The sequence below is a fragment of the Ostrea edulis genome, chromosome 1 (genome assembly GCF_947568905.1).
Source record: "Ostrea edulis chromosome 1, xbOstEdul1.1, whole genome shotgun sequence".
Classification (NCBI taxonomy): domain Eukaryota; kingdom Metazoa; phylum Mollusca; class Bivalvia; order Ostreida; family Ostreidae; genus Ostrea; species Ostrea edulis.
Window position 1 is genome coordinate 37,770,806 of NC_079164.1, and position 21,878 is coordinate 37,792,683.

General features: G+C 36.5%; 1 protein-coding gene and 1 long non-coding RNA gene across 2 annotated transcripts; both read left to right on the forward strand.

The window, feature by feature from the left end:
* The first annotated feature begins 3,274 nt into the window (after positions 1 to 3,274).
* LOC125657664 (uncharacterized) lies at positions 3,275 to 4,974 on the forward strand. The gene is made up of 3 exons (XR_007363417.2): positions 3,275 to 3,402; positions 3,819 to 3,950; positions 4,154 to 4,974. It is a non-coding gene; the product is annotated as an uncharacterized LOC125657664 (long non-coding RNA).
* A 3,383-nt stretch (positions 4,975 to 8,357) lies between these two features.
* Positions 8,358 to 21,238, forward strand: LOC125657596 (uncharacterized). Its single transcript, XM_048888279.2, has 5 exons — positions 8,358 to 8,535; positions 8,618 to 8,670; positions 8,828 to 8,956; positions 11,866 to 11,977; positions 19,186 to 21,238. The coding sequence occupies exons 1-5, from the start codon at positions 8,456 to 8,458 to the stop codon at positions 19,466 to 19,468; spliced, it is 657 nt and encodes a 218-aa protein (XP_048744236.2). The 5' UTR covers positions 8,358 to 8,455; the 3' UTR covers positions 19,469 to 21,238.
* The last annotated feature ends 640 nt before the right edge of the window (positions 21,239 to 21,878 follow it).

Genomic DNA, 21,878 nt, shown 5'->3' on the forward strand with positions numbered 1-21,878 from the left:
TATCTTGGAACAATTTTCTGTACTTCTGTAGATCAATGAAGCAAACTGTTTGCATAATTATAATGGACATTGAGACCTCAAAAGGTTCCAAAATTCTAAAATCCTGTACCACATTAGGGCATGATTGGTTATATACATTATGCATTGACAATGTAATAGAAAATCGTTGTTACTGCAAGACACCAAGCAGAAAAAAAATGTTTCTATGATTATATTGAACAATGTGAAATTTATAACCCCTGAATGGCGTGTAAAACGTTGCTATATTCGATAATCTTGTGATTTATGTTCAATATCTTGTGATGCATATTCTATAATCTTGTGATGTATATTCAATATCTTGTGATGTATGTTCAATATCTTGTGATGTATATTCAATATCTTGTGATGTATATTTGATAATCTTGTGATGTATGTTCAATATCTTGTGATGTATGTTCAATATCTTGTGATGTATATTCTATATCTTGTGATGTGTGTTCAATATCTTGTGATGTATATTCGATAATCGTGTGATGTATGTTCAATATCTTGTGATGTATATTCAATATCTTGTGATGTATATTCGATAATCTTGTGATGTATATTCAATATCTTGTGATGTATGTTCGATAATCTTGTGATGTATGTTCAATTTCTTGTGATGTATATTCTATATCTTGTGATGTATGTTCAATATCTTGTGATGTATATTCGACAATCGTGTGATGTATGTTCAATATCTTGTGATGTATGTTCTTTATCTTGTGATGTATGTTCGATAATCTTGTGATGTTTGTGCAATAAATGCATTGTGGGTAATATGACAAAAGAGCGTTCTATTACAGTAAGGACAATTTTCATTGGTTGGAAATAACGAAAGTATCCGGTGATGCAAGAGTAACGTCTTCGATGAAATTGACACTGAAGGAAGCAGGTAACCCTTGGCCAAAATTGTAAATTTCATAATCCTAGAGTAGGTCTTTTAAACTTGGTACCAGGGTGGGACCAAAATTTTAAATGTCTTTATCATTTGAAGGACTTCTTTAATTATTCTGATACTATATAAAATAAAGCAGAGACATATGGCACTTTACATGAATTTCCTCACTCCACCCAAGTGTAAAAGGGGTACCTGGCTATAGACAGTGAAAGATATTGTTAGAATGTTAGTGCTCTAGCGCTTGTAATGGCAGCTTGCACCGTATGCTTCCTAGGAGGCTGAGAAAGTTCTAGATTGATATAAGGTCTGCCGGGGTAATAATGTACATTGATTATTGTAAAGCGCTTTGAGCAGCATACGCTGGAAAAGGCGCTATATAAAACCAATCATTATTATTAAATGAAACTTTGACAAAAGCTAAATTCATGCATATATAGAAAAACAGAAAGAAATGAACCAGAATTTTGAAATCAACCACCAGAGTTCTGACTCTAGGAACACAGGCACCTGAAGTATGGATACTACACCCCTCCCCCCCTTTTTTTTAAAAAAAAAATAATTTCTTTTTTTGCGGTGATGATTTCTCTGGAATGTGTATACATGTACCGGTAGAAGGCCAATCTCTATAGCTTACAAAAAGCGTGAAAAGATTACATAAATCGAAAGAGGGATGAGATAGGCAGGGAATCGACACATTTCGGAGAAATTGTCGCCGCAAAAATATCAAAAGGGGGGAATAAGCAGTATCCATACTTCAGGTGCCTGGCATATGTCTAGGACAGGTCCTAAGAAGTCATTCAATGTGTTATATTTAACATACTAGTGTATCTTTTCTTGTATCACCGGATACTTTCGTTATTTCCAACCAATGAAAATCGTCCTTACTTTAATAGTACGCTGTTGCATCATATTACCCATAATGCAATTATTGCACATACATCACAAAATTATCGAACATACATCACAAGACATAGAATATACATCACAAAATATTGAACATACATCACAAGATTATTGAACATACATCACAAGATATTGAACATACATCACAAGATTATCGAATATACATCACAAGGTATAGAATACATGTATACATCACAAGATATAGAATATACATCACAAGATATTGAACATACACCACAAGATATTGAACAACATACATCACGAGATATTGAACATACATCACAAGATTATCGAATATACATCACAAGGTATAGAATACATGTGTTCATCACAAGATATAGAATATACATCACAAGATATTGAACATACACCACAAGATATTGAACATATATCACACGATTGGCGAACATACATCACGAGATATTGAACATACATCACAAGATATTGAATATACATCATAACATTTCGAATATAGCAATGTTTTACACGCCATACCCCTGGGTTCAAAGTTTAAGTCCCAGGGTGTAGCTTAGTTGATCATATGTTGAAAATCCAATATACATTGTACGTATTTTGGTTAACCTTGTTTACTCCTGGAATGCAAGCAGGCAAACTGTTTGCATGATTATTATAAGTAATGTTGAATCTATGACGTTTGAGTTCAGGTCTCAGGGCGGGGCTTTAATGATCATATGTTGAAAAAGGAGTATGTTTTAGAAAAAAAATATTTACTCTTGAACCTATTGAACACTATTGGTGCAAACCTATCTGTATTTCTTCAAAACGATAATATTAAAAAAAAAATGTTTTCTTTCAAAAAAGAATTCATTGGCGAGTTGGATTCAACAAATGATCTTTTAGAACTGAAATAGAAATTCGCATATCGCTGTAATGTGATAAAGCTTGTTTACCGATAAAAGAATTGTAAGTTATCAATTGTGTGTGATACTATCATCTAGGACGAAATATAAAAATGAAAAAGTATAACAAGTACACATGCCTGTACATGGGCCTCTTGTTATTTTTCAGGAACGTATGTGATATTAAAGGCCTAATGGCCTTTGATTTTATCAAAAATATTTCAAAGTGTATAAGGTCGAAAAATACGAACCAGAAATTTATGCAATTAAAACCGAATCAGCATATATTTCTGACAAGATACGTTCAAGCGCATACTAAAGTGTTGCCAACTAAGAAAGGAACCCCTTACATCTTCTACATATTAAGATGCAATATTGGGTATATGTTAATGTCACTGTTGGACACGGTAAACGTCAAGTGCTAAGCACATTTTACATACATACTTAAAGCAAAACCTGTGCAGGAAATCTGCAATATGCTGGAGACCAACATAATTTCCATCCATTAAAATAATAAGCATGTTCTGTTGGATATTCTCGTGATTAAAAAAAACGCTTCCTCTCTAAAAGTACATGCGGCATGCTTTGCGGAAGCAAAGGCAAATACTAGCAAATGACAAATTTGTTCAAATTTAAAGGAAACTCGTTCATATATATTTCCAATCTATTCCGTGAAAGATCTCATAAAATTACAAAACACATCCTAATGATAAAAAGGTACGTGAAGTTTTCCTTTTTCATATTATTGTGTAACAAAATTTTGAAAGGCTTAGTTTAAAAGTTTTGGTCATACAGTAATGCTATATGTTGTGCTATGTTATTCTTTAATCTAAAAACTAACTGAAGATATATCTATAACGTTAAGTTTTTAAAACTGGAAATACAAACTCATACTTCTAAAACATTAGTGTAGATGCTGGACAGTAGGACACTTCTGTTAACGATGCATTCTAAGAATGCGGATGCGTCTATTTGAAAAAGTGGTTGGTTTTATATAAATTTACGAAACATCTGCACCTAGCAGACTGTCATTGAATAAAATCAAGCAAATGTGGCTATACATGCCCATATGTTACGAACGCATTGTTAAACGAAGTTCCGCTCGTACATGTTTATTGTTTTCATATGAACAGAGACCTATGACTTGCTATGTCAGTGTGTGATGGGAGAAAACTTGACGAGCTGCTGATCATTCTGTGTTCGTTCTTAGGTGTCTGTGTTATTCTCCTGCTGAGTGTTCTACTAAACCTACTATGCAATCACAGGTAATTATTTCCCGTTTCACATGATAGACTTTGGCATATATTTCAGATTTAAAGAAATTATGTTTTATTACACTATATACAAAGTCACTAGCAGAGAAAGATTCCATCATTACTTTGAAAAATATGTAGACTTTCCAATACATATCTGGTAGATGTAATACTATATGTTCGGTAACATATTTACGTATTACTTTTCTTTACAGAAGCCATTTCAAAGGGAAGTTGACAATTTTGAAGCAGAGAGCACCCGTTGTCAACCCAACATACGAAGAACAAAACTTGAACATTATACAATCAAAAAACCCTTAATGATATATGTTATACAAATATGTATAATTTGATTCATCATTATGAAATAGAGTAACATTCTTATCATATTGTCAATGATTGTATTTCTTGAGAACTTTAAATATTTAAACATGACTGTTGCTCAACAAGTCCATTAAGTCAGTTTCAATCACTGGTTCACCAGATCGAGATCAGCGTACATATGCCAAATCCTTTACGATTAATTCTAATTCCAATATGCTATTGACTGTCGTATTTGAATACCGCGTAGGTTTTTTGTCGTGGGGTGATAAGGTTGGCTTATTTTAATGGTTTGTTATCATGCCCCCAAATTTTTATAGCTAAATTTTCACTCAATTGTGTCTGCAATCATCATAAATATTTTCACAACAAAGATAACTCGTATAGCAGTTGTTTTATGCCAAAGATACATAAACCACTCTTCAGCATGGGAGGTAAATAAACTATTAGATTTGTTTTATGTCTGTTATTTCTGACGATAGTAAAACATTTTACAGATACGTTATCAACACTTCACCGCTTATCCATTTTCATGTTCTGAAACTCCATGTCCGACAACATATGTTCCGCTATTTAAATAGAGTTTGTCCAACGCTTAATTTTGTATTCATTATAGGAATTTTGAGATTGGTCACTGTTTGTTAACTTCACATTTTCCAATGGCAACTATGGAATTTCTGCAAAAAATAAAGGGTGTTTTTATCAAGCCATGATATTTAGAACCTTGCTTCATGTATTCATCAAGCTATGACATACTTACTCTAAATCGTGTGATTAAATATTCTAGCTTAAAAAATATGACAGAAGTAGATAGAAAACCAAAATTTCTCAGTGTAAAATATTTCCCCAAATTTGACCAAGTTAAACAACCTGCAAATGTTTTTAAAATAGAAAAAAGTTAAAAATGGTTGAGAATCAAAATCCTTGCACTACGCACATCTTCAAGGTATTTAAGGACGTAGAAGACAGGGGAAGGAAGGACGTAGAAGTCAGTGAATGGACGAGGAAATAGAAATCGGGTAAAGAACAAGGACGTAGAAAACAACGGAATCACGAGGACGTAGAAAACAACGGTATCACGAGGACGTAGAAGTCAAGGGAAGGACGAGGACGTAGAAGTCAGGGGAAGGAAGAGGACGTAAAGACAGAAGAAGAACAAGGACGTAGAAGTCAGAGGAATGACGAAGACGTAGAAGACATGAGAAGACCTAGGACGTAGAAGTCAGGGGAAGGACGAAGACAGATAAGTTAAGGAAGGAAAAGGACGTAGAAGACAGGAGAAGAAAGGACGTAGAAGACAGGGGAAGGAAAGACGTAGAAGTCGTGGGAAGGACGAGGACGTAGAAGATAGGAGAATGAAGGACGTAGAAGACAGAGGGAAGACAGGGGAAGGAAAGACGTAGAAGTCGTGGGAAGGAAGAGGACGTAGAAGACAGGGGAAGGGAGGACGTAGAAGTCAGAGGGAAGGACGTAGAAGATAGGAGAAGGAAGGACGTAGAAGACGAAGGAAGGGTGTAGAAGTCAGGGGAAGAACAGGGTCGTAGAAGACAGGGGAAGAACAAGGACATAGAAGATAGGGAAAGGACAAAGATGTAGAAGACAGGGGAAGGACGAGGACGTAGAAGTCAGGGGAAGAATAATGACGAAGAAGACAAGGGAAGTACAAGGACGTATAAATCAGAGGAAGGACGAGGACGAAGAAGACAGGGAAAAACACAGATGTAGAAGACAGGGGAAGAAAACGGACGTCGAAAACAGGGTAAGGACAAGGACGTAAAAGTCAGGAGAAGAACAAGGACGTAGAAGTCAGGGGAAGAACAAGGACGTAGAAATCGGGGGAAGAACACATATGTAGAAGACAGGGGAAGGACAAGGACGTAGAAAACAAGGTAAGGACAAGGACGTAAAAGTCAGGAGAAGAACAAGGACGTAGAAGTCAGGGGACTAACAAGGACACAGAAATCGGGGGAAGAACACAGAGGTAGATGACAGGGGAAGGACAAGGACGTAGAAGACAGGGGAAGGACAAGGACGTAGAAGACAGGGGAAGGACAAGGACGTAAAATCGGGGGAAGAACACAGATGTAGAAGACAGGGGAAGGACAAGGACGTAGAAGTCAGGAGAAGGACAGGGACGTAGAAGATAGGGGAAGGAGAAGGACGTAGAAGTCAGGAGAAGAACAAGAACGTAGAAAACAGGGGAAGGACAAGGACGTAGAAATCGGGGGAAGAACAAGGACGTAGAAATCGGAGGAAGACCACAGATGTAGAAGACAAGGGAAGGACAAGGACGTAGAAGTCAGGGGAAGGACAGGGACGTAGAAGATAGGGGAAGGACAAGGACGTAGAAGTCAGGAGAAGAACAAGAACGTAGAAGACAGGGGAAGGACAAGGACGTAGAAATCGGGGGAAGAACAAGGACGTAGAAATCGGGGAAGATCTCAGATGTAGAAGACAAGGAAAGGACAAGGACGTAGAAGTCCGGAGAAGGACAAGGACGTAGAAGACAGGGGAAGAACAAGGACGTAGAAGTCAGGGGAATGACAAAGACGTAGAAGATGGGGGAAGGACAAGAACGTAGAAGTCAGGGGAAGGACAAGGACATAGAAGACAGGGGAAAAACAAGGACGTAGAAGTCAGGGGAAGGACAAGGACATAGAAGATGGGGGAAGGACAAGAACGTAGAAGTCAGGGGAAGGACAAGGACGTAGAAGATAGGGGAAGGACAAGGACGTAGAAGTCAGGAGAAGAACAAGGACGTAGAAGACAGGGGAAGGACAAGGACGTAGAAATCGGGGGAAGAACAAGGACGTAGAAATCAGGGGGAAATCACAGATGTAGAAGACAAGGAAAGGACAAGGACGTAGAAGTCCGGAGAAGGACAAGGACATAGAAGACAGGGGAAGAACAAGGACGTAAAAGTCAGGGGAAGGACAAGGACGTAGAAGATGGGGGAAGGACAAGAACGCAGAAGTCAGGGGAAGGACAAGGACGTAGAAGATAGGGGAAGGACAAGGACGTAGAAGTCAGGAGAAGAACAAGGACGTAGAAGACAGGGGAAGGACAAGGACGTAAAAATCGGGGGAAGAACAAGGACGTAGAAATCGGGGGAAGATCACAGATGTAGAAGACAAGGAAAGGACAAGGACGTAGAAGTCCGGGGAAGGACAAGGACGTAGAAGACAGGGGAAGAACAAGGACGTAGAAGTCAGGGGAAGGACAAGGACATAGAAGATGGGGGAAGGACAAGAACGTAGAAGTCAGGGGAAGGACAAGGACGTAGAAGTCAGAAGACGAACAAGGACGTAGAAGACAGGGGAAGGACAAGGACGTAGAAATCGGGGGAAGAACAAGGAAGTAGAAATCGGAGGAAGAACAAGGACGAAGAAATTGGGGGAAGAACACAGATGTAGAAGACAGGGGAAGGACAAGGACGTAGAAGACGAGAAGGACAAGGACGTAGAAGTCAGGGAAAGGAAGAGGACATAGAAGTCAGGGGGAGAACAAGGACGTAGAAGATGGGGGAAGGACAAGGACTTAGAAGTCAGGAGAAGGACAAGGACGTATAAGTCGGGGGAAGAAAGGACGTAGAGTTCGGAGGAAGACCAATGACGTAAACGTAAGACGGAGATAGTGCAATCAGGACATATAATGCAAGGGGAAACATGATCACACACTATGACTAAATTAACAAGGGCATATCAGATGAGAAATTAATTGAACAAGGACCTATTACAGGAGGAAAGAATAATAACTATTAGAAGAGGAAGAAATAAGGCTGTATAATACTAATGAATTGGAATAAATCCATATTTTTTTGTAGAAATTGCACTGTGGTCATTGGAAAAGGTCAATATAACAAATAGTGATGAATGTCATAATGCTTATAAAAATACAAAATTAAGAGTTGGGTAAAGACGGACGTTTGGAGAGGTGGGATTAAGTGCCTGACGGGAGTAAACATCCCCATCACATGTGGTAAAAATACATCAATGTCTATGTTTTCTAATTTTAGATTTATAAGTATTTAGACAAGCCACACTGTACATTGCTATACAAGTGATTCCATGAATTACGATGAAATGATATTATCAACTAATTTAATCACGGAAGCATAATTATTATTAGACATAAATATTTAAAATTTCAAGTTTAAATATCGGAGTCATGTTTCTGATTGTAGGTACAATATCACTATGGATATTTGGTACATTTTAATCGTTTTGGAAATCATTCCTTTTGCGAAAAGTAGCGGAACTGAAAATTGTAAAAATAGGTAAAGTACATGTTTTGTTTCTTCTGTGATATAGTATTATACTGCTGGTTTCATGATGATAGAGTGCTTTTTGTTTTGACAGGTCATCATCTGATTGCTGCGAAGATTATCATAAAGAGGGCTTTCTGTGTAAACGTAAGTAAACTATATACAGAGTATCCATTTTTCATGATTACATGAATGTAATTATGCTATCACAAAAATGGCATTGGTGTCGTCTTGTCAACAAAGATTCATAATTTCACTAATGTCATTTCGTGCATTTATTACACAAGATGTCTTTTATTCACAGCTTGTATAGGTTCGTTTGGTGTGAATTGTTCCGGAGGGTTTTGCACATCCGGGTATTACGGCCATGGATGTAAAGAAGTCTGTCATTGTGGCACTATTCTGTGTGACAGAAAACTCGGATGTACAAAAGGTTGGGATATGATTTTCATCATTTATCATTCCACCAAATCAAAAAATGGGGAGTCCTGAAAGCAGTCCAGGGTTCAGATTTCGGGTCGCTTTATTGTTTAATGTGAAACTTTTTACCTTGAAATTTGACTACCGAACAAATTACTAAGATTAACCTTTGACAATGCTTTAAACTTTTGATTTTCCCCAAAATCTTGTTCTTCAAATAAATTGAACTAAAAGATTTTTTAATCAAAACTTTCTTATTCTCCTGTTTCTGTGAAATAAAATCACCGGATTCTTTTTTTTCCTTGCATTTTAAACGATGAAAACCTTTGCATTAATTTCCATGCTTAATTTGTTTTAATTTTTCATGTGCATCGAGAATTGGATATACCTAATTAGTATGTAATAAAAATTACGTTACCTACTTACAGGAAGAAAATGGAATATTTTGAAAAATTAAACATTTATATAGCATGAAAATGTTGATTAAACAAATCTTCATCGGGGGATCCTGTATTTATTCTAAAACACAATTGAACCTAAGTTGGCCTAAACCAATTAATTAGAGATATACTATATATTTCCAAGGTACAAATGTATAAAGCAGTATAGAGAAATGCAAGTACCTCGTGTATAAAAGCACAATTGTGGAAAACGCCTATTTTTCAACTTGTCAAAGTTTGTATTTAAAACTGTTTCATTTTTTATTTTTTTTTATGTGGACCATGGTTTGTAATTTGTATCTACAGATTTCATAATACTTTTTCTTCGAAATCGCTAGGGTAATGTCAATGAAACTTTACAGAAAGCTTTCTTGGGAGCAGGAGCTACATGTATACATTCATAATTTTAGAAATTGTCTTCGTAAGAGTTACATAAAGATATTTTGTTATACCAACATACAAGCATCCTTATGAATTGTAAAATTTTAAGCTCGTTCACACAATTGCTCCGGAATATCGGAACTATACAATTTTGGATCTCTACGAAAATATGCGTCACATGGGCAATTTTGTATACAAATTAATGATGGATAAAGACGATTCATTTCTGATACCAAAATATCTGCTTGATTTGATGATTTTTTCCAGAATGTCGCAAGGGAATACCCTAGTACCAAAACATAAGTTATTGGATTACTTTGTAACATCAACTTATTTGTGAGTAGCCTGCCTCCATTTAACAAAACCTAATAATACGCAAAACAAGCACATTATATTGAACCAAGTAGGTGACACAAACTCCATATGCAGGTGATAACGGAATATTACTACATAAATAAGGGAAGTTGACAGTTGAGAAGCTGAAGTCATCTATGTAATTAATAACATTTCATGCATCAATCTCCAGTCAAGTACATGTAAAATGTACGTTTAGCAACACCCCCAACTTTTCTTGACATGTGACGTAATAATCATCACATACATGTACAAATTGTGTCATTTTTGCAAAGGTCACTTTTGGATAGTAGTGGTGAATTGTGTTAGAGATGCAAGGTTGAATTGATGAATTGAATGCATGTATTGAATGTAAGGAAGGATTAAAGTTCCTCCTCCCCCTTTACGATTTTGGGGGTTTGGACAGAATTGCTTTACTTACTAACCAAGAATTTTATGCAAATATAAAGTGAACACTTTTCACCGTTGCCCCCTTCCACTTTCACAAACGACTCTGTGTGTCTGAAGTCGAAATCGTAAAACTTTTCTCAAATCAACAACATCTAAACATATGACTTTTCAACACGTTACACGACCATTCCTCACGATAAATTAAAGACTAGACTTTTTGACATCATCTTCAACAAAAATGAAAAACACAAATATTCATTTCTAGTGATCAGTTATCCAAACAATTATAATAAATTATTATTAAACGCCACTCTGATTCCACGCATAAGTACGCTGAAGTTGAAATAAACAATACCTTCGTGGTTTTTGGTGACCAGGTATCAGAGTGTGCTCCTTTGTTAGCTGAAATGATTTTATATTCCTTGGAAGCAGAATTTATTCACAAACTTCTACATGAGAGGAAAAAATTATCTTGCGGTGGCCTTCAATTCGACATTTAGACATATCGACGACGTATTATCTATCAACAATTAGAATTTTCATTCATATGGTGATTCGATATATCCAAGTGGACTCGAAATAAAAGACACCACAGACTCGTCCACTTCTGCTTCAAATTAGATATTTTATTGAAAGTATATATTAACGGCAAACTAACAACTGAACTTTATGACAAATGGGATGATTTCAGCTTCTCCATCATCAACTTCCCATATTTATGTAGCAATATTCCATTATCAACTCAATATGTTGTTTATATATCTCAACTGATTCGATACGCAAGAGCTTGTTCTGTGTATGGTCAGTTTTTAAATCGAACCTGGCTACTGACACATAAGTTGGTGCAGGGGTTTCAACAGTCTCGTTTAAAGTAAGCATTTTGCAAATTCTATGGTCGTTATAACGATCTAGTTTGCCAATTCAACATATCATTGGGTCATATGCTGTCTGACGTGTTTCATACCGATCGTTAGGCCGTTCCTGACACACTGATTTTGACTACGGATAACTCCGTTTACGTGATCAAGATATATGGCTCATGGCGGGTGTAACCGGTCGACAGGTACAATTACTCCTAGGCACCTGATCCAACCTCTGATATATCCAGGGGTCAGTGTTTACCCAACTATCTATTTTGTATTGCTTATAGGAGTTATGAGATTGATCACTGTTCGTTATCTTCACCTTTCACCTGAATGTTTCGTGTGCTTGTTAAATAAAAAGTAAAATCGTGACAGCATTAGAGACGAAATAATGTTTCCGATATTCCGTATTGTGTGCCTACATTGAGAGTTGAAATTTAGGCATGGGAAAATGCTGAGCGATATGACATAATTCTCATGCTTGTATCCTAAAGATAATGGTCATGGAGTTTACCACCATTGGATTTTCATTGTGTTTGGAGTACTAGCGATGAACAGTATTCTGATAACAATTGCTGTCAACGGTTTCATCTCCACTAGACAAAGGTGAGGAAAGTTTTTTGTATAACTATCGCTCTTTATTATAATACTGGGGACATGAACCGGCCATGATGGTTCAATTGTTACAAAGTTTACATCGTTAGATTTATAACCTCGCTCGTACTTGTACCTAGTGCATGACAAACGTAAGACGTAGAATAGCCACTGACTGCTACTTTAAGAAATGATGCACCGAGGCCCCCTATCTCGACAGGTGTCAGCGCAATCAAGAACACTCACTCCTATAACCCTGAGAGCCATGCAATAGTCTATTAATTGGTTGTACTTCAACTACAGCTGCTAACGTCTCGTTTAGGGTAAAAATTCTCGAAGGGACGTAAAAGTATACAAAATGAAGAGTAGGGTAAAGACGGAACCCTGGAAACAACAGAGGCGGGATCTGGCGGCCGTTTCACTAACCGATCGTAGAGCGTAAACGTACGATTACGTCTGCGATCACTTTAACGTGCACGTATACGAGCGTTTCATGAAACCTATCATAGTTGTAATACTTACGATTGCGATTTACGTTTGAATTTTTAGAAATCTTTTCTCTATGGAGGTATATTTAAAATTAATTCTATCATGGAAAGAAATATTCATTCATTATTCCCTCATTGGTTTTAAACATAATTATTCTGATTGTCTGCAGTAATTCATGCTTTTTGTTAACAAAAATGATAGAAATTTCGAGCCCGATTCCTAGTTTAACGTAAGGAATATTCCTAGAATGTTAAAACAATTGATAGAATAAGTCTTTATTGACTTTCATGTAACTCAATTAAAATGATATAAAAAAAAACATAAAAGAACTACAAATTTTATAGAATTTTAAATACCATGTATCGATCTTCTCTAGTGAATCAAGTTTCCATCAATAGGCCCCTAAGTAAATCATATTCAAAGGATTAAAAAAAATAAGTAAATGAAATGATATTGATAAAAAAAATATGATAACAAAATGAAAATAAAATTGCACACAAGTATAGGAAATTTTATCCTGCATCAAACAAATTTCAAACCATGGATATATACATGTATTCATTTAATCATTGTTGTAAAATACGCTAACATGCTATAACACTAATGACATATCTATTCATTTATTTGCATAAATTTCATACAAATCATGGACTCAATTTGTCCCTTAAATGACTTGAAATTTATTTTCCCCATGCGTTTGTATCTTATATTTTTTTCCGTTTAGGCATGTAAGCATATACTTCCGGCTTTACGTGATGATATAATACAGATCATTTATTAAAAACCATTCCTGATATTGTACTTTATAACAAGAGGTTTATCAAACCCCAAGGGTCCAATAATGACCAATCCCTTTTCTATGTATACATATAAACCTAGTTTGTATGTTTAACTTCTAATGACCTTCATAAAACTACAAAATCGATACACTTGCAAAATTAGGATTTTAACCCCTCTCCCATTACCAAATCATGTTATTATCATATTGTCCTAACATTTGTAATGTTTATCATTCGAATGTGCATGTATTATGCAGTTAGTCAGTTGCATCAAAGGTATTGATCTTACGGGAAAAAAATGCCGAGTACATCGAATCGGATTTAAATCAATTGTTACTAAAGAAACTTAATTTCTGAATATGTCTATGAGAATTTTAATGTCTTGAATTCTGCCTAATGTTAAATATACATGTAAACTAACGGTTACTATTACATGCAAAGTTCGATATATTGACTGCCCCCTCCTCACTTTTTAAAAATGATAGTGGAAATATGAGATAAAAGCGATGAATTTATTGTCTTTACATTTATTTCGGCAGACTGGTCAAAGGGGCTAAACCCTTTTTGGGCCCGAACTCTGTGATACCATAAATCTATATTTACTATACTAGCGGAAAAAAGAAACTGAACATTATAAAATTTAGTGTAATTTTTCTATATTTGTTGTTTATATTTATAAAATCTAAACAATCGATAAAGGTGATGTTTTTTTAACAATATCGGATAGTACCCGACTCAGATGCACGGACTCTTTCATGGTTAGTGAACACATGTTGTTTATTGAAGTGTTCTTACGCACGAGTTTTACGGCCAAAACTGTTTGGAGTAAGAAGTGTAAAAGGTTTGTTTGGATACTATTCGTTAAGGAAAGCACTTTAGTTTAGACAACATTTACCCTTCTGTCATGCCACGATTCAGCGAAAACCAACGTAATCGTGCTGGTGAGATGCTTCAAGCTGGAATGGCACAAAATATCGTAGCAAGACACTTTGGAGTTCATCAGAACACCATCCAGTCATTATGGAGACCTTTCCAACAATCTGGTTTGACTGCTCGTGGCATTCCTGGACTGTGCGTATTCGTTTGCGCGAGCACAACATCAGAACAAAATGTCCAGCGGTAGACAAGCATGGTGTAGACGACATCTGCGATTCAGAATACAGGACTGGACCAATATTCTGTTCACTGATGAATCCAGATTTCATTTGAGTGTATCGTCGCGTTGGGGAGCGGTACCAGGACGCGTTATGCTTTGGGGTGGAATAACAACACGTGGAAGGACCCCTCTACAAATTGTCAATGGAAATTTAACCGGAAATTTCACCGGCGTACGCTATCGAAACGAAATTATTCAGCGCCATGTGATACCCTTCATATAGAGACAGCAAAATCACATCACTCTGCAGCAAGACAACGCAAGGCCACATGTTGCACTTGCCTTGACCACCTGTTTCCCCGATTTATCGCCGACCGAGCACGTCTGGGATGAAATGGAACGACGTCTACGCCGTTTACCAAATCAGCCAGTGACATTGGCTGATTTAGGCCAGGCTTTAACCAACATCTGGAACAACATCCCTCAAGCATTTCTGATCACTTTAGTGACATCAATGAGGCGCCTTTGTCAAACATGCGTGAATGCAAATGGTGGTCACAAGCGTTATTAACTTTGTTAATTCAAGTTCGAATACCAGTGTCGTATTGAGTGTGCTGAAATTGACGTTATTCGACGTTAACATTAATGGCTTATGAAATGTTGTAACGAATACATTTTTTAACAATATTACAAAAAAATAAAATTTATTCATTGTTATTTTTTACTATTTTTTCATATATTAAATAATGCACAGTTTCTTTTTTCCGCTAGTATATATTCATGGTATCACAGAGTTCGGGCCCAAAACGGGCTTAGCCCCTGTGAGACTGGCATTTCTGTAGTTTTGCGTAACAAAGAAGGATAACTCTAATTAATTTAAGATTCGGACTCGGACGGTAAAATATTCTTGTGCAAAAGCAGACTGCAAGTCAGATGGTTTTCCTCCCTATATATATATATATATATATATATATATATATATATATAAGCACTAAGTTCCAACAACACCCGATACCTAAAAGTGTCGGATCCACATCATGGATACAAGGTCAAATACAAAAAATTATACAAAGCACTAAAATGACCAACGACACGAACAAAATTACTTTGTTCAACACCACTCCGATTCTACTCACAAATAATCTGAAGTTGTTATTGAAAATATGCTGGAGAATGGAGATCCTCATTCACTATTTCGACGTAGTCTTTGGAGAACAGTTCTTCCAACAGTCTTTTGGAATTCCCATGAGCACGAATTGTGCACATTTATAAGCTGACCTGTTAAGTTATTAGCTGACCTGTTTTGTATTCTTGTGATGCAGATTTTTGTTCACACGATTCTACATGAAAAGAATAAAATATCTTGCTGTGTACGACATTGTGGTATATCGAAAACGTTTTATCTATTAACAATAATAATTTCCATTTATATGTCGATTAAATATAGCCCAGTGAACTCGAAATGAAATACACCAAAAAAGTCTTCCATATCTCTTTCATCTCTGGACATTTATTGAACATAGACGTTAACTCAACAACTCACCTTTCTGACATACGGTATGACTTCAGCTTCTCTATCTTAACCCCCCCCCCCATACGTATACAGCACCACACACATTTTATCATCACCAGTATATGGTGTTCATGTCAATCGATTCAGTACGCAATAGCATGTTCTGCGTTAGATCAATTTTTGTATTGAGGCAGGTTACCGCTCAGTAAGGTGATATTACAAGCGTTTCTACAAATTCTATCGTCGTTATCATGATATAATTTGCAAATTCAAAACGTCATTGGGTTGGATGCTCTCTGATGTGTTTCATACTACCTATAAGGCCTTTCTTTAGATACTTACTTTGACTACGTATTCCATTCAATTGATCGAGATAGTGGGTTCACGGTAAGTGTGACGAGTCGAGAAACGATGCTTACTCCTCGTAGACACTTAGTCCCATTTCTGGTATTTCCAAGGGTCCGTGTATGCTTTACTTTCTAGTTTGTATTCTTTATAGGATTGATGAGATCCATTACTATTTGTTATCATTGCTTTTCATCCTACAAAATAGAAAGAACGCAATGTTCACCTCAGCGTACCTTCGCGGTGTATATAATATCTGGGTTTTTCTAATATCAGATCAAATTTAATTTGGGAATGTGATATGATTGCAGTTATCATTTAAGGTCTTCAATTAAAATTGTCTTTTCATCTGTGATAACTGTATCATCAACTTGGCCTTACACTATATAAGTAACCAAAAATGACCAACAAGCTTTTGTTTTTTAAGCTCTAGTAGCCAGTTTCGGCGTTTTAAATTTATTCAATTATATAAGAAAACACTTATTGACATTTGTAAGGCCAATACCATGCTTTAGATTACTAAGAAATTGCTGTTGCTTGGTAAAAATGATCGTACTTGTCGGCAGTCAAATCATCGTATTGATCTTTCATTGACCTCTGAAATATCAATAATTGTATATTGAATATACTATTCTTGATCATTATGTGTTACAGTTTTTCAAACGTCTGCTACGGTAAACTCACTTTCAAGATTAAACAGGTCTTTCAAATAGATTGTAAAATGCTAAGGTTTTTAGTACTTTCTTCTTATACTTTTAGACTGAATTTATTATCTGTTTTCCCCATGGACCGATCAAGGTAGCTCAGTGGTAGGGCATTCGCTTTGGAACTGGGAGGTTGTGAGTTCGAGTCCCACTCGTGTCGTGACCGCATCAAACCTAAGATGACTGATCGATTCTTTTACGTCCCGTCTTGACTTTTTCACTCATACTGAGACGTCACAACTTGTAGGTAAAGTACCAAAGGTTTAGACATATACTTAGCGCTCAGTGCCGTAGCAATAAGGGTTCTATACTGTGCCAACGCCCGCCACGTTTTAAAGGTCATATCCGAAAGACCCGTCATTCTCACTTAAAAATGCCTGGCGTTTGGCGAAGGAGCTGTTACTTCTTATGTTCGCTTTGAATCTCCACGTACTTCTCTGAAAAGAAAATATTCATGAACAAGAATGTACGCTACTGAAAAAAAAGCATCCAGTTCACATCAATTAAAAGACCGATCGCGGTAGCTCAGTGGTAAAGCGTTCGCTTCGTAACCGGTAGGTTGTGAGTTCGAGTCTGCTCGTACCTGACCGCGTTACCTGAGACATAAACATAGGTAGTAGTTGTTCCTTTGCCAAACGCTTGGCATTTAGAAGTGAAAATCACAGGTCTTTGGGAAATGATCTTAACATTGAACGTCCAGTTTCGCGGCGGGCGTTGTCACGTTCAAGAACTCTCACTACTACGGCACTGAGCGCTAAGCACATGTCTGAATCTGTGGTACTTCACCTACAACTGGTGACGTCTCAATGTGAAAGGTGAAGATAACGAACAGTGATCAATCTCATAACTCCTACAAGCAATACAAAATAGATAGTTGGGCAAACACGGACCCCTGGACACACCAGAGGTGGAATCAGGTGCCTAAGAGGAGTACGCATCCCCTGTTGACCGGTCACACCCGCCGTGAGTCAAATATCCTGATCAGGTAAACGGAGTTATCCGCAGTCAAAATCAGTGTGCCAAGAACGGCTTAACAATCGGTATGAAACACGTCAGACAGCATTTGACCCAATGATAGGTTGTATTGACGAACTAGATCGTTATAACGACCGTAGAATTTGCGAAATGCTGACTTCAATCGAGACTGTTGAAACCCCTGTACCATCAACTTGTTTGTCAGTTAAAAACTGACTATACGCAGAACAAGCTCTTGCATATCGAATCAGTTGAGATATATAAACACTATATGCAGGTGATAATGGAATATTGCTACATAAATATGGGAAGTTGACGATGGAGAAGCTGAAATCGTCCCGCTTGTCATACAGTTGAGTTGTCAGTTTGCCGTTAATGTCTACTTTCAATAGAATATCTAAGTATGAAGCAGAAGTGGACGACTCTGTGGTGTCCTTTATTTCGAGCTCACAGGGATATATCAAATCGCCATATGAATGAAAGTTATCATTGTTAATAGACAAAATGTCATCGATATATCTAAATGTCGAATTGAAGGCCACAGCGAGAGAATTTTTCTTCCCACTTAGGTTTTGAATAAATTCTGCTTCATATGAATATAGAAACAGGTCAGCTAACAAATGAGCACAATTGGTGCCCATGGGAATTTCAACAGACTGTTGGAAGACCTGATCACCAAAGACCACGAAGATATTGTCAATGAGGAACTCTTTCATATTTTTTATTTAGTGAACCATTCTCGACGGGACGTAAAATAAACAACCTATTTCCTACGGTATCCATCAACATTTCAAATAAAGCATCAATAATTCACAAAATCTTGTGTTTGATTTCCAAATGTGTCTGTTTAGATTCGGAAAACAATTTTGTAGTCAATGAGCAAAATGTCCTGTCATCTACTACGGTGCCACGATGTCGTTTGGCCATTGAACATAAAGTATATGTAATAAATCAATTTGATAAGTTACGAGAATATATATATTGCAGAATTCATCATATAAACGAGTTATTATCGGAGCAGAGGTGTCGAACTCTACTAATTGATGTACATAGTTAAGGAAGGGATAAAATCTGTTGGCACTTTCACTTTAATTTTTCAACTTATACAACATCTATTACGTATATTTGTGTAACGTACAGCGTTCTGTTGCAGAGAGGAAGACCGAGTCTAACACAAAAATAGATAAGTTATATAATGAAAGGGGGAAATGAAATTGAAACAAATTAAAATAGCTTCATCCATTGTCTATTTTAAATATGAACAGGAAGGATTTGCTCACAAAATATTTTCTTTATCACATAGTGTAGCTTTTATTTAGGGATATCCCTGCTGAACAGGAAAACAGTCTAGAGACACCGAAGAGAAAAGGAAAGCTGAATATTTATGTTGATGCTTTGCTGAGACGTGTAAGAAGATCTCCGTCTGATGATGATGATGACGACACAGACACAGAGAGTCAGAAGGACGGTTACTTGGCCATGCGCATGTCCATGGCTCCACCAAAGGATGGTATTCACCAGTTCTCAGACCGTGCTGAGGAGGAAGATGACGATGACTTAGATAACTATGTCGAGATGAACTTACAACCAAGTTCAAATTAGTGATAGATAATGTAGTGAGGATGTCAGAGTTTGATTTATCTTTGATATTTCTCAAATTGATTTTGAAATGCCAAGTTGAATACATGGTGATAAAGATTGAGATAGTTTGGCTACGATGAAACCATTTTATACAACATTTAACATGCTATGGTCAAATATTCACATGCAATAGTGAAATATTCCTGCTACCGCTTAATTAAGTAATTAAGTCGACTTTAAAATTTTATCCAGTAGACGTGTTACTGCTTAATTGTTGTCGTCTCTTTATGGAATGATTATCTGACAAGAGTTGTTAGAAAAATAATTTGTCATATAATAAAAAAGAATTGACATTTTTTGTACTTTGGGGGCAGCTAAATCATTGTATTCACCAAGAAAATGTCGGTAAAATGTTGTATTATATGACTGAATGCTAATTCAAAACCTAAAAATCAGCAATTAGACTCTTCGAAACGATACCTGTGCAGCCATATTTGTTTACCGTTAGGGTACAAGACCTAGTCGAAAGTAACTCGAGACGCCGTTTTATATGATTGAAAACATGGAAACAAGCTACAAAAAAACCTACAAAACGATACTTAGTCGGCCATCTATGGTCACAACTACAGTGCAAGATCTAGTTCAAAGTGATCAGAAATATGTTTTCATTGGACGACCGAAAACAAAAAATGATAACTAATCGCATTAATTTGGGAATTCCCAAATTAATTTTGCTCCGATGTTGGAAATATCAAATCTTATATTCACCTCCAAGGCACGTGAAGGTGAACATAACTTTGTTTCTAGTTTGTTTGACCCCAACCAATCAAAACGCTCAGAAGTATATAAACAAACTAAAATGACAAGATACCGAGTTCCTATATTTGCAGATTATTTCCTGAAATGTCGATTAATAGATTTGAAAAGTCAAAATGAAGATTTGACAGGTTACAATAACCATATAAAGTTACATTAATAAATTAACAAGTAGTTGCAGAAAAATGCAAACAATAGATACGGACCACGAAGTGCAAATTCAGAGATATCAACAGAAGTAAAATGTATTTACCAGCATTTTATAGTTCATATTTTAATTCATTCTTGACCATCGGCAGTTGCTCTTATTTGTATAATGTATGCAGTGTGTGTGCCTTCCTCTCACGTGGTGGGAAAGAAAACAATGAAATTGGCACATGTAAGTTTATCGACTGTAGAGATAGGAGTAAGGAATAGAATAAATTCATTATGTTAGATCATATGTAAAACACTAAAGTGTAATTATATAAGTATGTACAGATTCAAGAACTGTTGGTAAAATAGCACAGGGTATGCTCTCAAGACAGTCACGTGGTCTGCACTCGGCTCGTTTCGGAAAGAAAGTGTGTAAAAAGACAGACTGTATTTTGAAACTACATGTATTTTCATTTATATCTTTACAATCGAAGATTTTGCATGCATAGCTAATAGTCCCTCCCCCATTTTTATCCATAGAATATAGTAGCATTAATATCTTCTCTATTAAAATCTAACAGAAGAATAGGAGTATGTGTGCCTTTTAGTTCTCCCATTACCGTGTGATGGTATAGCTATAGATGTATACAATTCGTTCTTAACTGAATTCAGATTGTGTTGATTTACATATTGTTTGTTTCTGACCAATTTCTTACTTTTTTAAAACTTACCTTACTAACTTCAATTCCTTCGTGGGAGTTGGTAATTTGAGAAAACAAATTTGATGTAAGGTGAAAGCTATTCAATAAAAATACAAACAATAAATATCATGACATTCAATTTGTGTGAGAACCTATAGGTTATGTAGTTTTAAATAGTGTAGAATACTCATTCCAGTGAGCCAATCGGGACATCGCTCAGCCTTTTCCGTCAAGTCGAGAAAAACTTGACATGACGGGAAAGGATAAGCGATGTTCCGATTGCACCGGAGGTTAACGTCACTACCTTTATTTATACACAGGGAGAAAAGTCAGCTTGCGCATGCACAAGGACATTGTTCATATCTTAAAATGGACATCGTTTCACACCGATTGTTAGGTCGTTCTTGGCAGACTGATTTTGACTACGGATAACTCCGTTTACCAGGTTGGGAACACTTCCCCTATAGCGAGATATTCTCGCTAAAACGCGATTATCCCTCTTTAGCGAGAAATAAACATTACCATAAACAGGTGTTTTGACGTCTTTATTGAAAATAATGCCAAATCCCGTGCAACGCTGAATAAGTGCGACACACGCACCCAACATGATGCAAATTGTTTCTATGAAATTGACAACATAGTCAAGGAATTGCATATCAAAGTTGCTGCGTAAGAGGGAAGCAGTCTGAAATCCAATACACATTGTGAGTGTTTTTGTTTTGATTGATATATTTGCAGAAGTATCAGTCATTTTAGCACTTTTTCTTCTTTTCACGTGA

What these genes read in the sequence shown, in the direction of transcription:
- LOC125657596 (XM_048888279.2), top strand. Translation starts at nt 8,456, where the DNA reads ATGGATATTTGGTACATTTTAATCGTTTTGGAAATCATTCCTTTTGCG. An exon ending in AGAGGGCTTTCTGTGTAAAC is followed by an intron (nt 8,671 to 8,827) that starts GTAAGTAAACTA and finishes TTTTATTCACAG; the next exon opens with CTTGTATAGGTTCGTTTGGT. An exon ending in TTCATCTCCACTAGACAAAG is followed by an intron (nt 11,978 to 19,185) that starts GTGAGGAAAGTT and finishes GCTTTTATTTAG; the next exon opens with GGATATCCCTGCTGAACAGG.